The sequence below is a fragment of the Trichinella spiralis genome (genome assembly GCF_000181795.1).
Source record: "Trichinella spiralis strain ISS 195 chromosome Unknown Scfld1, whole genome shotgun sequence".
In the NCBI taxonomy this organism is placed as follows: domain Eukaryota; kingdom Metazoa; phylum Nematoda; class Enoplea; order Trichinellida; family Trichinellidae; genus Trichinella; species Trichinella spiralis.
Window position 1 is genome coordinate 2,182,636 of NW_003526940.1, and position 15,879 is coordinate 2,198,514.

A 15,879-nucleotide genomic window follows, 5' to 3' on the forward strand; every position below is an offset into this window, starting at 1 on the left:
AAATTTCTATGGAATAAAGCTCATCGGGCTTGACACAATTCGATTATGTTTCTGGTGTTTACTTTTTATTGCAATCTACACGCATAATGTAAATAACTGTCATTGCTGTATGTTGAATGTTCTATTGATTTTTTAAAAGCGCTTTTTAATAGAGTTAAAGTACATGCATGAAAGAAAAATTTTACAAGAATAAGTGGAAATAAAACTCAATTAATTGAGCATTTTAATAGTTGCAGTAATTTTGTTATACTTTCTTTTTCACAGCGCTCAGATTTTTGCATGAAAATACTATGCATAGAACATCTATGTTTGTATATCTGATCTGTCGTGTTAGCAGCTATAAAACAGCAAAGAATAATTGACATTGATTTATTGGATAAATATTCATTATTGTTTATTATTAGTCTCTACTGAATAAGTAACTTCATCATTTTAGATGATGATGAGGTTGATTTGAAATTTGTAAAAGAATGGATGTCATCGAAACCAGGTTGTAGATTATTTCAAGCCAAATACAAATACCGACCACTGAAAGACTCTCCTAATGATAATCCAGAACTGGAGCTGCCATTGAATGAAGGTGACTTGGTGTTGGTTTGTGGAAAAATGGATGAAGATAGCTTTTACATGGGAGAACTTGCAAATGGCAGACGGGGTTTAGTTCCATCGAACTATGTAGAACCGATTAGACTGGATTCTTTGAACAAAATGTCAGACAATGCGTCCTCACTGAAAAGCTTAAACTCTGCTTCTGCGTTAACGGTCGATTATGCTCACGATGCTAACAGAGAAAATAACTTGTCTTTTATTCTTCAAAACAACTCTTCACACAGTACCACTGTTCAAAGAGGTAACAATGATTATTCTGGTCATTTCTAAAATTATAACTAATTTAAAATGACAATCTATGATAGGAATGTATAAGAAAAATGTCTATAATTTTAAACATTGATAACATTTTTATTTTAAACAAAATATTGCTTATCATTTCATATAAAATGAATAATCATAGCATATAATAATTCCAGTTTTAGTATTTGCTTTAATAAAAATAAGAATACTGATATTCAGTTGAATTTATTTGAATTCTTTTCAACTTAGGCCACAACGATTATATGAGTTCACTGCCAGAACATATGTGCCCTTATCCTTGTGTTGATGTAACAAACGTGACAGTGCATGAACTTCGTCAAAATGATGGAATTCGAGGTAAACGCATTTTGCATACGTGTCCGTGAATAGGGCCAATTTTTTGGAACTTTGCATATCAAATTTGCTATACAAGTGTAAAATTATTTGTAAATAATATGAAAATATTTTTCTTTAATTTTAATCATAAATTTTGTATTATTAAAAATAACATTTCAACTTACTAGTACCCTCTCCAAACAGCCTTACGGTTGAGAAACAATTACGGAAAAGCGTTTTGATCTCGTGGACTCCACCGACAACGAACCTGGTGCCAGTTTTGCAGTATCATGTTTGCATAGATGGCGTTGTTCGGACTGTAGTCCCAGCTGGCTACAATACTAAAGCACTTGTAGAAGACATTGATAATGATAAAGTAATTTTACTTAAAGAATTTTTAATATCTGCTTTTAATCTGAATTTAATCTACTTTTTCTACACGAAATGATCACTGTCACTTGTTCAACATTAAAGAAGAATTTTAAAGTTTTAAAATATTTGATTAAAATATAAATTATTTCTGCTTCTAGGAATAAAACAAATTGCATTTAACTTTAATTAAGTTGAAACGTTTTGAATTTTTCAAACTTATTTTCATGCAATATTTTTTTGTACGGTAAATTGATGAATTATAATTTTTTACACGAATGATAGATACAACTGAAATATTTGAAGCACTTCAGTTTTGTCACTTGATGATAATTATAAATTAAAAGTGGAATACGATTTTTTAAGATTTCCAGGCTATCAGTGCGATCAGTAGCTGAATCCGGCTATTCACCAGATGCTGCATGTACGGTTACAATTGGGAAAGGTAAATCGAGATCAAAATTGTCTTCTTGCGTTTCGAAAATTATGGGCTTAATCTTAGACAGCAACGTTGCACCTCAAGATGTTCGAGTGTCTTCCATAACACCAGTGAGCGCTCAAGTTGCTTGGTATCCTGGTAATTCGAATTGCGAGCACGTAATCTTGTTGAATGGACTAAAGGTGGGCACATGCCCGCCAGGAATTTATCAAATACTGCTCAAAGGACTCATTCCATCTACTCTTTACCGGTGCTCTGTCCGAGTGAAAGATCCAAAAGCTGTTCTTGAAGAACAACCTGTGGAAGGCCATGTCGACTTCAAAACTCTATCGAAAAGTATGTAAGAAATTTTTTGTTCATATATTTCGAAATAAATTAATTTTACATATGCTTTATTTATTTTATTTTATTTTATTGTTGTTGACGTTTTACACTTGAAACTGCCTTTATAAAACTACAGTGGCAATCTAATTTTTGTACTCCGTTTTTTTGAAGTCTAATGTTGACTGTTTATGACGAATATCTTAGACTGATTTGACAAATATGCATATAATATGGAAAGTAATTCCTTCATAGCATTTTATTTTAATTTACGCATTACTATACTGTAATATTCCTTTTTATAAAAATTCCTTTATATAAATTTTTACAAAAAATTTTTTTAAAAATTACGTAATGCTCATTTCCTTGCTCATTTTTTTCTAAATTGTGAAAGAGCTTCAAGTATTGGGTCCTTTATTTTTAGTTTATACATTAAATTGTTCGAAATTAAAAATTGTAGAATCTTAACAAACATGAACTTAATTAACATAAGTAACACGTTGCAAAAATCTCATTTGCATATTTAAATAATTATATTTTTATGTAATGCTTATTAACTGTTGAATTGAAAGGTTTTTCATTCTCAAAGTATATGTAAATTAAATTATTTTTATAAAATTATGTTTCAAAGATTTGATGATTTTTCATTTTTCCCAATTTTTCCAATCAAAGTAATAAGTGTAAAAAATAAAAATATATAATGAAATATGTATGAATCATAAAGTAGAGATAATTTAAATATTTCATTCAACTTATTTAATAAAATGTTACAAAAATAATTAGCTAATAAAAAATTTCAGTACTATTTGCTAAATATTAATATTAATTGAAAAGCAGAGTGAACATAGATGTATACATTATTTAACAAAACTGTGCAGTTGTTGCAAATAATTTACATATGAATTCATTATTCCATATTTTTTTATTACATTATTTTAAACTCATATGCTTGCAATGATAAAATCTGAAATATGAGCGAATAAAAATAAATTTTAATTTTTCCTAAATAAAAAAGTTAAAAGATAATGATAAATTGATTTTCAGCACAGTAACTGATTATTTTTGATGAATAATATGTTGCTTTTGAAATCGAAATGTTTGTTTATTTGAATAATATATTTCATTTGCATTATATGTATCGGACAGTAATTTTTTGTATTTAGTGATGCTGATATGTAAGAATCATATTATTTATCTAGTAATCAGATTCATATCAAAATGTTCAGTTATTTATTTGAATTAAATAAATTTGAAAAATAATTCAGTTGGACTTCCCGATGCTCCTACGAATGTCCAATGTGAATTTGGTCCTCAAGATGGTACTCTTTTGGTTACCTGGCAGCCGGTGACTACTCAGCCAAAGCCGCCTTCTAGAGCAGCCATTGCCGGTTATCTCGTCTATGCTGATGGTAAAAAAATTAGCGAAGTGGACACACCTACAGGAGATCATGTTTTGCTCAAATGGGCTGATCTGTCTGACGATCCGCCTCTTTTCATCACTGTGAAAGCAACGACCAGGGAAGGATCAATCAGTGCAGATTCAAATGCTGTTCGACTACCTAAGCCAGAACACAAATCACCTCAAACTGCAAAGCTGATTGCAGTTACGGTATTTCAAAATTTTATTATTATTAACTTCCAGTTTTACTTATTTGCTTAAAACAAAAAACAAAGTGTTGTTATAAGGCAAGAAAGCGTTAAAAAATGAAAATGCGATTTTTAACTTTTAATATTTTTATGAATTGCAAGCTGTTACTGTGATATAATAAAAATTGATTTTGTTAATGCCATATGCATTGTTTCCTGCCTTTCAAGTACTTTCCTGAATTCATAAATATCAAAGTTACAAATTATGGACATTGTTAACATGCAGTCCAGTGATAAATTTTTAATGCTTGTTATCTGTTTGTTGTTCTTGTAAAATGATGTCACTTTTTACTTTTTAGTCTGCGAATGAAAAGACATCACTAATACCACCAGCTATGAATTCATATGCAGAAATTAATTCTTACAATTACCATACAGCTTCACCGAACACACAAAATATACGTTTGTCTCAAACACTGCCTACACGATCGCTCTGTCAGTCAGCTAACCTCTCCTCTTGCCAGTTGCCGATGGTGAACTCTTCTAACCTTGTGAGTTTCAATTGTTTTTCGTTTTTTGTATTTTTTTGTTATTATTTAAGTTTAATTTACAAGAATTATTGATTGTAAAAATTTTTTTCTACTTTTTTGTACTGATTGTATATTGTGTAATTTGCATTTGTAAGTGATTGTTATATTGCACAATATATTCAGTTTTGGATAAGATTTGAAGAAAAAAATATTGCTTTTTTTTCATATGAAAAATTTTGCCACTGCTCGACAGCAAGATTTGACATATGATAGAAATGCATTTTTGTACTGATTGTAAAATTACATTCCTAGTTTATTGCACAAACTTAAACCTAAAAGACAGCTTTGGCAGAGATTTTTGATTTAAAAATTAATCATGACATCATAAGCATTTGAATTTCATGATGCACTTTGCGGAACTTGTGTCCACATGTGTTTTTACACTTTAACCAAATGTTCTGCTTGCCAATTTGAAGTATTGATAAATCAACGTCGATGTTTTCGCCAATTTTACATCCATAACAGATTAACGAAGAATATGGATGAGCGTGATCAATAGCCTTTTACGAGTTGAGTTTGCACGACGAGAGGTTCAAAGAGCTTCCGCTAATGAAATGCTTCAAACTTAGCAACTCATCTTATATTCCACTAGACGCTAGAGACTTTTCTTGATTTTCTTCTGATTTCTTTTTCATAATTAACACTCATAATTGACCAACATCCAAGAACATCTGTCATATCATCTTGCATTTCACAACTAACTGTAGGCATATGACAATTTTTACCAAATCTTTAACAAATATATGCTTAAATTTTTTACAGTATTTCTTTTTATCTGATAAACTAGTCAAAATGTTGTGCTTTTACTTCAATTTTATTAATCTATCAATTGATGATTTATAAATGATGTTTGCTCAGATACTGTTGTTCAAAAGTTGCTAATTTAAACATGTGAATACCAATAATAATTTATATGTAAATTCTGTCTACTATTGGTGAATGTTGTGTTCATTTCCCTTGGAAAAATATTTTTACTTTTCAACTTTTCACAATGTCAGAGATCACACACAAGTAATTTTTTTATTTTATCAAAATAAAACCTATGACAAGTGGAGCATAAAATAAATTGTTCTTTTCGAAGTTTTGACACTACTGAAGAACAAGGAAGCAGCATTGAACAGTTTTATTATTGAACTGTTTGTGTTTTGCTCTTTTATTTTCTTTATTGATAATCTATTAAAGCAGATAATAAAATTAAATTTGGCACCTGGAACAACAACTAAGACAAATAAATCTAAACTGTTGTTTGCTATTCATTCATTTAAGTGACTTCAAAGTGTAATTATTGTAAAAGAGTTTCTTCGCTTTTTCTGAAATGAAAATGACAGTTCAATTGCCATCCGCTTTATAAAAAGTTAATGCATCTGAAAATATGTTCCTTTTTATAAAACTGAATTGTGCGCTTTATTGACTTTGTTCGCTTCAGTGTGTCGCTTTGGAATGAGCATTTAAAATTTATGGATTTCAAATGATGCTCAGAAGTTATTACCTAATATTGGGCAAATTTATGAATTTTTATTTCAAATTTATTAAGAATTTTAAATCTCTTGCTAGATGCGTTAACACGGCTTCCACCTGAAGAATGCCCTTTTTTTCTTTTCTTTTCTGGAATACAATTAGTAGTAAGCTTAACAGAGTTGAGAGAGAGTTTTTTTCTTTTTTGCAGTTGAATGTTCTTTTTGTTGAAGCCTTTTGGTTAAAACTGACATGCAAATTGATGGTTAGCAAAAATCATAGCTTAGGCTTCTAAATGTCTATAAGTGTGTAATGAATAAACTACTACTGAAGGTAGTTTTTTTCTGCCTGAACAGTCTGCAGACGTCAATTTTTTATGTTTAAAAATACATTAACTATTTTATAAGTGAGTTTTGTCATTTAAAATGCTTTTTTTATATTGATCCTCCTTGTATTCCGTACGCACAATTTCATGCATGTCGTATTCTTTCCTTCTTCTTCTGCTTCTTCTTCTTCGACTCAGATGCGTTTTATCATTTTCACTTAGAAACCTCAATTCCCTGTTTGAGCCGTTTAAAAGCCTAGTAACGTTTGATAATCGATAAATTTCCTAATGCAAACTTGCAGCTGCTTATTCATGTGAAATATAATTTTCCACTTTTATTGCGTCAACATGTCATGAGAAAATTGTAACTGAGGATAACTTTCTTACCAGTTAGCTTTTCTGCCATTACTACTGAGAAATTTTTAACTTTGCCAAGCTTCAGTCCCGATAAATCTGAATCTGTAAGTATTACTTTGCCTAAACTTTTCTATTTTATTTACAGTTTCAGTTTTTCATTTTTATATTGCTGCTATCAACCTAATATTGTTTTTTTGTACAAATATCATTTCAGACAGTTTTAAACCTGTATTACAGACAGATTATGCAATTCAAACAGTTTTAAGGTTTGGCTTGTATTCAAAAAAGAAAATATGCTTTTTAGTAAATTAGCACAATTATCTGAAAAATTCTTTTTCACTCTGATGACAGCAACCAATACTAAATTTTATCACTGTTCAAAGCAGTTCATATTGATCTCTTTACATATTTCAAACTTATCACTGAGATGAATAATTATAATGCTCGTTATTGTTGTTGTTGTTGTCATTGTTTGAGCGGCACTTCAACTATTCATTTATTTTCCAAATGAATATTGATAATTAAATCTGATTTTAAATACTTAAATAATTCAAGTCAGGTAATTTAATGAAGTTTTATGATGCTTTTTCAAATTTTCATATTTTGTATTTAAAATTTTTAATTATTTTTTTCTTAATTTTAAATGTTTTAAAATTCTGTTGATTGCTGAAGTTAATCAACATTTTATGTAATATTTAATTATCATATTCATTCTAAGTTGTTATTTGAGTAACGTTACATGGAAAATTTAATTAACGTTAATATGCCAATAAAAGCAGTGTATATTGGATAATCATTCCAAGCATTGGGATCAGAGAATTCGCTTCTTTTAAAGTGCCGCAGATTTTAGCTTTTAAACAAAAATATGAATAAATCAGCTAATTGCATCTAGACTTTCTTTATCTTGCACATTGTCTAACACTAAAGTCACATTTGTATGCATTGCTTTTCTAAAGTTGGAGAGAACAGCTTTTGTTCAAGTAGACAAGAAGTAAGTAAACACACCAACTGATTAATATTGACACAACAATGCTTCAGAAATAAACATTGAAACTGTGCACAAATCAGTCGTATGCAATGTGAAAACGTAGCTTCATTTAGAGAACATTTGATTAATATAACTTACAAATTTAGATTTCATTTTTCTGGAACAATTATTTTGTAATTCAAAAAAATAATCAAATTTTTTAATTGAAATAATTTTATTTAAGGCTATTTTTGAATAAAAATAAGAACATATTAATTATTTATATCATTGGTTTCAGTAGTGCTTTATCCATCAATTAGTGGTATAGTATATAGTTTAGTAGGCTATAGGCATGCCATGTTGTTATAAAAGTAATTCTAGGGTTTGTCAGATTTATTTTTGGAGTACATAATTTCACACGCGGTTTTGACTAAATTAAATTGGATTTGAAATGGAGTTTGCTGTTGTTTGTTTTATGAGTTTGTTAGGAAGAGACGTGCCATTGGGTTTTTCTGGTCGACTAATTTTGATTATCTTATTGCGCTCTTTTATTGACCATGTAAATTTTAAATCTTATTTTGTCATAATCACATTTTATTATCAAAACTTGTTAACTTTCTTTGATTTGCTTTGCTCAATACTGTTTATTTTTTGTTCATTTTTTGAGACTCCCAGCTCAACAATCAGAACTGCACCTTCTTATTATATCTTTCATCCTCCATTAACGAAACCTGACGAGGGCGGAAAATTGACTGAAAGACCCAGCTTGTTAGAAATGGAAACGAATTATTTGTTAAGACAGCAGCAAAAATCCCGTTCATCTATGAGGCGTCGATCGCTCAGCCTTGAAGATGACAAATCACCAGAATTCAGAGGACAGACTTACATTGAAATTCCACATATCCGTAATTCTATTCTTTTTGAAAATTTTATCATTTCAAATTTTCTCATTACGTTCTCAATTGTACTTTTAGAAGTGATGGAAGACACTGTTCCAATACTCACTGCCAGAGCAGCCGATACTTGGACCCCTGCGATGAAATACATCCAACCAGTTTATAATTCTAAATCTTTGCCAAGACAACGGTATAAATATAATAATATTGATCAATAGTAATGAATTTTATTAAACTCTTTTTTTTGTTTTAGACATGTTACAAATAGCAGAGCTGCAAGTGAACCTGATCTGAGAATAGATCATCGCGGTGCTTCATTCTCCTGGAGAAATCGACCTAGAGCTAGGCGATGTTTAGTTGCCATGTACGACTACAACCCTAAGCATATGTCACCGAATTATAATGCTGTTCGAGATGAGCTGTCTTTTCAACGAGGACAACTTATAAGGGTAGGGATGGAATTTTCATGCAGTGGGATATTTAATTTACAGTAACTACAATCAGAAGTGCAGGAACAAAAAGATATTTTAAGGTTTTAGAAGTAAACGATAAATAATATATAAGTTTCAAGGTATTTGTAATTATAATCATAATTAATTATATAAGTTGAATATTTATTTAATGTTCACATCTGACCTTCCAGTTTTGTATTGTTTAGCTTCTGGAAGATCCAGATCCAGATGGATTCTACTTGGGGCAAATTAATGGACGCATTGGTTTAGTGCCAAGCAATCTTGTGGTTGAAGTGAAAAATGAGTTACGTTACCTTCCAGCAATTCCTGCTGAAGATCCGTATGTTATGCCATTTGGTGGCAACGGTGCCTGGAATCATTTGCCCACGTTGCCATTCATGGATCCTTATACGCTGCAAAGGATGAAAGAGAACAGCGCATATGGACGTTTCAGGCGTCGTTATGCTACATCAGCAGATTACGAACAATGGGCACATAGCAGTGATCCAACTTTAAGCCGATATGTGGATTATGAAACATCCAGCGGCACCCCTGATGAAAGATATTCTAAAGTAGTCAGTTTGTTATCTATCTATCTGTGCACTTGATTTTATTCATATTTTAAGAATCATCAACGAAATCGTCGAATGAAATTCAAACAGAAATCTTACAGTCTGGATCAACCTCAGGTAGATAACATCCTTGAAAGAGAACAGTCACCAGTTTATTGTGCCGGACCAGGTAGCTTTAATCTTGAAACCGAGTTAAAAACATTAAAAAATTTTTATGATTACTTAGATGATGAAGGTCCAGTAGGCCAGGAGTATCATGGCCGAAGAACTGTGTTGCCACACATGAGCGGCAACCACGTTTCCCCTTCTCGGCATCAGCAAACTGGAAAATCACATGGTCGAAAATCCAAACGTGATATAAATGGTGAACCGTCAGAATATTACCCAGGAAATTCTTTCGTCAATCAACATGAAAACTATTATCAAACTCATTGGCACACTTCTCCTCGCTATGATTCACCTAGACGTTCTTTGGATAGGCGGTATGAAGAATTTTTTTCGATAAATTCTCGTGTAAAAGCAATAGAAAATTATACCATTCAACTAAATGGAATGTCATGTGATGAAAAGCAGATTTTAGGAAGGAACAATAAAAAATTTTAAAGTATATTTATTTATGCACGATGAAAAGTAGTTTCAAATTTAGAAATATTTGTTGTCCATAAAACGGAATGAAATGTGAACATTACTTTTCTTTGAAATTATATTATGATGATTTAATTTCAGTTCTGCTGGAAATACTATTGGTTATCGTTCTTCAAATTATAACGGAGGGCGATATATTGACGGAGGAAAAGGATCTCCGGATGGACGAGAAGAACCTCCCACTGCGTACAGGCAAAGACAACTTCATTCGACAAATATATCTGATTCAGAGGTTAGAGCACGACGAAATGAGTCAGGTAACCAAATGAAAATCGATTTTCAAACGAGTTTGAAAGAAACTATTAAAAACAATGCTTATGTTTCTACTTTTAATAAAAATGTAAAAGTGCAATTGTAATTGTGCACACGTCAATTAATTTGCAAAATAATTTAATATTTGTTTGTTGTTTATCTGATTATGAAACAGTTGTATTAAAAGAAAGAATTTTTATTTAGTTAATATTTACATTTTTATATCACTTATTTTTATTCTGCGCTGAATCGTGTGTTATTAATACTTTCAAATAGAATTGCAGCTTAAAGCTAAGCCTTAGAAATTTCCCTTTTTGTTTAGACATGAAATAATGATTTAATTGAATTGCAACAATATTTCGTTCAATATAATTCTTTAGGATCTAACAATTACAATAACCAATTGATAAGTATAATTCGAGAAGCTGTTCGCACTGGACCAGCTACAAGCGTTGTGGCTAAATTTGACTATGACCCACGCATACTATCACCGAATATGGATGCTGAACATGAAGAGCTTCGTTTTCTCTCCGGTGATGTCATTACTGTATTTGGTGATATGGACGAGGATGGGTTTTATGTTGGTGAGTTAAACGGCCGATACGGTTTAGTACCGTCAAATTTTCTTGAATTGCCAAACTGTAATGGTCCAGTTGATGCATCGAATCAAATGGTAAGCTAATTGATAAATTATAATGGAATATCATCATTTGATAATTTTAAAGAAAGTAGACTTGATTTATTATATCTGTTACTGTATGGTATGCAATATCAATAATATTACTGTAATTGCATTATTTGCATATTTGTAAGATTGTTAAAATATAAAATAAGCTAAATGACGTTTATATAAAATGATAATTGTGTTTATTTGTAGAACTGATTTATTAAATAAGTTATTTTAATACAGTAAATTAATTGTTTCAAAATGTTTATTTAATTTTCACTTAGGATGAATTAAATATTGTTAATTTGCAGTTTATGTGTAGAACGGTTAGTAATTTATAAAAGTGATATTTTTGGAAATATTCACCAACGGTTTAAAAAGACAGTGAAATTTTGAAGCTAGTTTCTTTGATCGAATTGTCAATCACTGACAGCATTTCATCTGAAAATGTAGGTACTGCATATAGGCCACAGACTAGAGAAAATTCTTTGATGGAGAACAAAATTTCTTATTTGTCATCACGCTCCATTTCAATTAATGAAAATTTATTTTGATCATTACTTAATTCTTTTCCACTTGTAATTTCTATGTATTTAGTCAGAAAGCTAGTAATAGAGTCTGAATTGTTAATTTTTTGTTCGAATTTTATAAATGTATGTTTTTGAAGAATTATTGAAAACCAGCAGCAACTTTAATACAATAATACCATTCAGCTGTTTGCTTAAAGCGAATATAAAACTTTTAAATGAATTATGAATTTCAAGTTTTTTTCAAATAATCAGTATAATCGTTTGTTTATCAATTTTTAAAGTGTCATGTTGTCATATTTTTGCAATAAATACAACGCATTTTACAGATTTGATATTTACTGCTGACTGTTTCAGTAATTACACTGCATATAATAAATGCATCATGGAAATAATTAAATGATTTGAAATTTATTTTTAGTTCCAACAAAACAATTTGCATATTTTTCTTCTTTTTCAAATAATGATTTATGTATATTATTTATTATACATGACATTGTTTATAATGATATTTTTCCGCACAGGTTTAGATGAAATAGAGTGGTAAATTAAAAAATTTTGTTGTTAAAAATTTTTAAATATATTTTAAGAAAGAAGAAAATGCAAGAGCTGTGACTCGCAAAGAAGCGACTAATTATACAAGTGCCGCATCTGTTCCGGTAAATTCCGGTGAAAAGAGCAAGCCCAGTTCAACGGTGAATATTCAAGCGACCAGCAGCAGCTCAAAGTTGACCACAATCGGTGGAAGTTCGCAACAAAATGCTCAGCAAAATAATTCATCCAACACTGTTGTCGGCCAAAGGGGAAATGACGTGTCCAAGACAAGTTGTGCATCAGTTGGAAAAGCAGACGGTCGCCGGAGTTCAGTAGTTCCGAGAAAAGGGGCCCAAAATGGACAACGTGCTGCTGGTACGACTAAGCAAGTGCCTAGCAAACATCCGGTAAAATCTGCCTCATCCAAAGAGGATTCCGGAGCGGGATTTAGCAAAATGTGGAAAAAGATTGTCGAATGATTTTTTTCCAATCAACTGAACAAACAGCATTGAACGGCAATGCAACAAACAGTTTGTTTTCAAGTTTAAACAGAAATAAATGCTCACAAAAAGCTGCATTACCCGGTCGCTAAATGGCAATTCGAAAGAAGTCGAGTGAAAAGAGAATTTTGACTGCAATTTGTTTATTCAACACCTGGTCAGTTACTTGAAAAGTAAAAAGTCAGTTAAATTTTTAATATTGTTGTTGAATTGTCGTTCTTGTTTGAAATAAATAAATGCCTTCTTATTTTAAAAGAATGTTAGTAAAATCTATGTTGGAAATGATAAACTAGGATGATGAGCTTTCTTCAAAAAGGACATACATCTAAAGTTGACTAAAGTTAATTCTGGAAAATTTAATAGCCAGGCGCCAGTCGAGCAGGTGGACAATGATTACATGCACCAGCGTCTCCAAATGGACCGGGATCACCGGGTGCACCGGGCATACCGCTCATGCCAGTTGCTCCTTGCATACCCATCTCACCAGGGAGACCAGGAGGACCAGGCAGACCGTCTTTGCCATCTTTGCCAGCTTCTCCAGGAGCACCTGGTCGTCCAGGTACACCTGGTGGGCCGGGCGGACCGGGTGGTCCAACTTTCTGTATCATTTTACCAGGAGGACCAGGCGGTCCTTTCGGACCTTGCATACCAGGTATGCCAGGAGCGCCGTCGAGACCTCGAGGACCTTGGTCGCCGTCTTTACCGTCTTTTCCTGGCAGTCCAGGATCACCCGGTGGACCGTCGACGCCTTTTGCTCCCGGCGGACCAGGATCGCCAGGCGGGGCTTCACATGGACACTGTTCGGGGAATTTGGGCAAAAGATGTGGCGAGGGAGGAGCCGGTGGGCCGCGTTCACCAGGTTCACCCGGGAGACCAGTGATACCATCTATACCAGGCGTGCCAGGAGGTCCTGGTGGTCCGGGCAAACCACGATTACAGGTGCAGCCTAATGTAATAATAACAGACAATTTATGATTGTGAATTTTCTTGGAAACGGATGAACAAAATGAAACTGTCACTCACATCCGCCTTTGTAACCGGCTTGACGTTTCGCACTGCTGTTGCTCGATCTCACCTCGTCCTTCAGCACACGCTTCATCCAAAACTCGAAATTGCTCTTCTGCGAATTTGCAGCTCGACGCAAACGTACGTTGGCCAAGAAATCAGCCAATCGATCCGATGCATCACCAGATGGTCCATCAGGTGAGATGCTCATCATTCTTCTCCACATTAAACGTGTTCGAGTCTGAATAAAAAAACATCTTTATCGTATTTATTGTTTTATTGAATAAAAAATGAAAAAAAATTTAATAAATTATATCCAAATGTCAAAAGAACTACAAAAGAGATGGATATTTAGCAATTTAATCAATCATACGTTTTTTCATTTTACTTAAATTTACAGTAGTAATAATAAGCGAAACCAACTAAGAGTAAGGAACTGTTGCTTTTTGCACAATCATTAAAAAATTGAAAGTTTGTTTTTCTAATAAATAAAACAGTTAAACAAAATATAGCTACAAACATAAAATAAAATAAAGCTACTTCATTTGTCTGCAAAATGTAAAAATAAACGCTTCTTCCAAAAAGTTGATTTTGTTAAAGAATTGATTTTTTTAAACTGAAACAAACGTTAATTAATGATGAAATTGATTTTGAAATAAAAACTTTCTATTCGCCTTACTCTCTAATTCACCCTAATGATAATTCAGAACCACTATTCAAAAGTAGAATGCCTTGAAAATTTATTTCTACAGAAATACAAAAAAGAAATACGCCAAATATTATGATGAAAACACATACAAAGAGAGAGAGAAATTTAGAAATGAAATTTGCATAATGCACTAATTAAGCTTGAAAATTGTAAAATGTAAAATAAAAAAAAAGTTGTAATAAACTTACTGTGCAGAAGTTAAGATCACTTTGTGCTGAAGCTTCCAACGTTTGGACGTAGTGAAAAGCTAACGGGAAACTGAGCAAACAAGCAGTGATTGCCAAAGTGCTGAAGACGATCGCGGCAAAGGCGATCGCCTTGGACGAGGACTGCTGTTGCATTTGTCCTACGCCCATGGTTCTCCGACCTCGATGAATGTTAGCTTCAGTAGCTTAAAGTAAAAAAATTTGTTCCTATCTTTTGTGTGCAAATTTCTGCTGCCTGTCACCTGGTCACTCTCTCACTCTCTGTACTTTCCAAAGCAACTGATAACGGTTGCACAGAATTTCACCAACACTATCCAGACAATATATACGACAAGTGACAAGCTTACCGGTTGGCCCAATTGCGCGCCCCAGTGGCTACATGAGATAAAATTGCCAACAAGGGGAGACTGGTTGCTTGGAAACCGGCAAGATTCAACGCTAGATCAGTTTCTACAAAAAGAACATTTTTCAAATTATTCCCGTTGGGCTGAACGGCCGTCAGCCGGCACCAGCTCAATGATGCTAAAATTATTAACAGACCCACTAGCCCAGATGAATTTGACTTGCTGTTCACTTTTGTTCACTACTTTTATTATTATTATTCCCATTACACCCCTAGACGTTAAACCAACCAACCAACCAACCACACTTGTGTAAAACTTTTCCTTTCTCGTCATTTCATTTCATTTATCACGTAAAATTAATTGAAATTTTAATAATAATAATAATAATTTTGTTTGGTAATTAAATAAATATCTTGCATTGCTAATTCTTATAATTACAATAAATACTGAACGCATTGTTTTATTGGAAAAAAAGTTTATTTTTGCATTGTGCAAAATTTAATTCATTCATTGAAGCTCAAGCTGACTTCGAATCACACCGAATAAATCGAGTAAAAGAAAAGAAAATGTTTCAAAGAAGCCAAAGCAACCTTGAAGCAGAACAAGAAAAAAAAGAATACCGAATTTACAAAAATAAAAAAAATTAGGTTGTCACTTGGAAATACTTACTGTTACCAGTTTGACTTTTTCACCTTCAAAACAAACAGAGCATTGCTAGCAATTCCATTCGTCCTTGCTGATTTATCTGGCCTTCACACTTATTCGCATTCGATGCACTGTATGCTGTATCATTTTTTTTCTTTTTAATTTTTCACAATAAAACTTCGTGCTGTAACGGTACACAATTTCCAAAACAAAATATACTGGACAATTTGGTACGAGGGGAAAAAATTTTATTTTCACTAAATTCAAGAATACTTTTTATCCTCATTTCTTTTCATATTCACCGAATAAAAAATATATTCAACAAAT

The 15,879-nt window shown here is 32.2% G+C and overlaps 2 protein-coding genes across 2 annotated transcripts; one reads left to right on the forward strand and one right to left on the reverse strand.

The window, feature by feature from the left end:
* Positions 1-279: 279 nt before the first annotated feature.
* On the forward strand, positions 280-12,622 carry Tsp_11094 (putative variant SH3 domain protein). The gene is made up of 15 exons (XM_003381944.1): positions 280-307; positions 437-850; positions 1,102-1,209; positions 1,377-1,564; positions 1,924-2,332; positions 3,583-3,926; positions 4,264-4,455; positions 7,510-7,622; positions 8,274-8,684; positions 8,748-8,943; positions 9,153-9,521; positions 9,573-10,000; positions 10,245-10,420; positions 10,796-10,999; positions 12,204-12,622. Exons 1-15 carry the CDS (start codon positions 280-282, stop codon positions 12,620-12,622), a joined length of 3,999 nt encoding a protein of 1,332 aa, XP_003381992.1.
* A 377-nt stretch (positions 12,623-12,999) lies between these two features.
* Tsp_11095 (cuticle collagen 14) lies at positions 13,000-14,713 on the reverse strand. The gene is made up of 3 exons (XM_003381945.1): positions 14,546-14,713; positions 13,667-13,889; positions 13,000-13,589 (listed from the first exon to the last, which is right to left on the reverse strand). Exons 1-3 carry the CDS (start codon positions 14,711-14,713, stop codon positions 13,000-13,002), a joined length of 981 nt encoding a protein of 326 aa, XP_003381993.1.
* Positions 14,714-15,879: the final 1,166 nt, after the last annotated feature.

What these genes read in the sequence shown, in the direction of transcription:
- Tsp_11094 (XM_003381944.1), top strand. Translation starts at nt 280, where the DNA reads ATGAAAATACTATGCATAGAACATCTAT. An exon ending in ACTATGCATAGAACATCTAT is followed by an intron (nt 308 to 436) that starts GTTTGTATATCT and finishes TCATCATTTTAG; the next exon opens with ATGATGATGAGGTTGATTTG. An exon ending in CAAAGCTGATTGCAGTTACG is followed by an intron (nt 3,927 to 4,263) that starts GTATTTCAAAAT and finishes TTTACTTTTTAG; the next exon opens with TCTGCGAATGAAAAGACATC.
- Tsp_11095 (XM_003381945.1), bottom strand. Translation starts at nt 14,713, where the DNA reads ATGGGCGTAGGACAAATGCAACAGCAGTCCTCGTCCAAGGCGATCGCC. An exon ending in GTGATCTTAACTTCTGCACA is followed by an intron (nt 13,890 to 14,545) that starts GTAAGTTTATTA and finishes TTTTTTATTCAG; the next exon opens with ACTCGAACACGTTTAATGTG. An exon ending in AGCCGGTTACAAAGGCGGAT is followed by an intron (nt 13,590 to 13,666) that starts GTGAGTGACAGT and finishes TTATTACATTAG; the next exon opens with GCTGCACCTGTAATCGTGGT.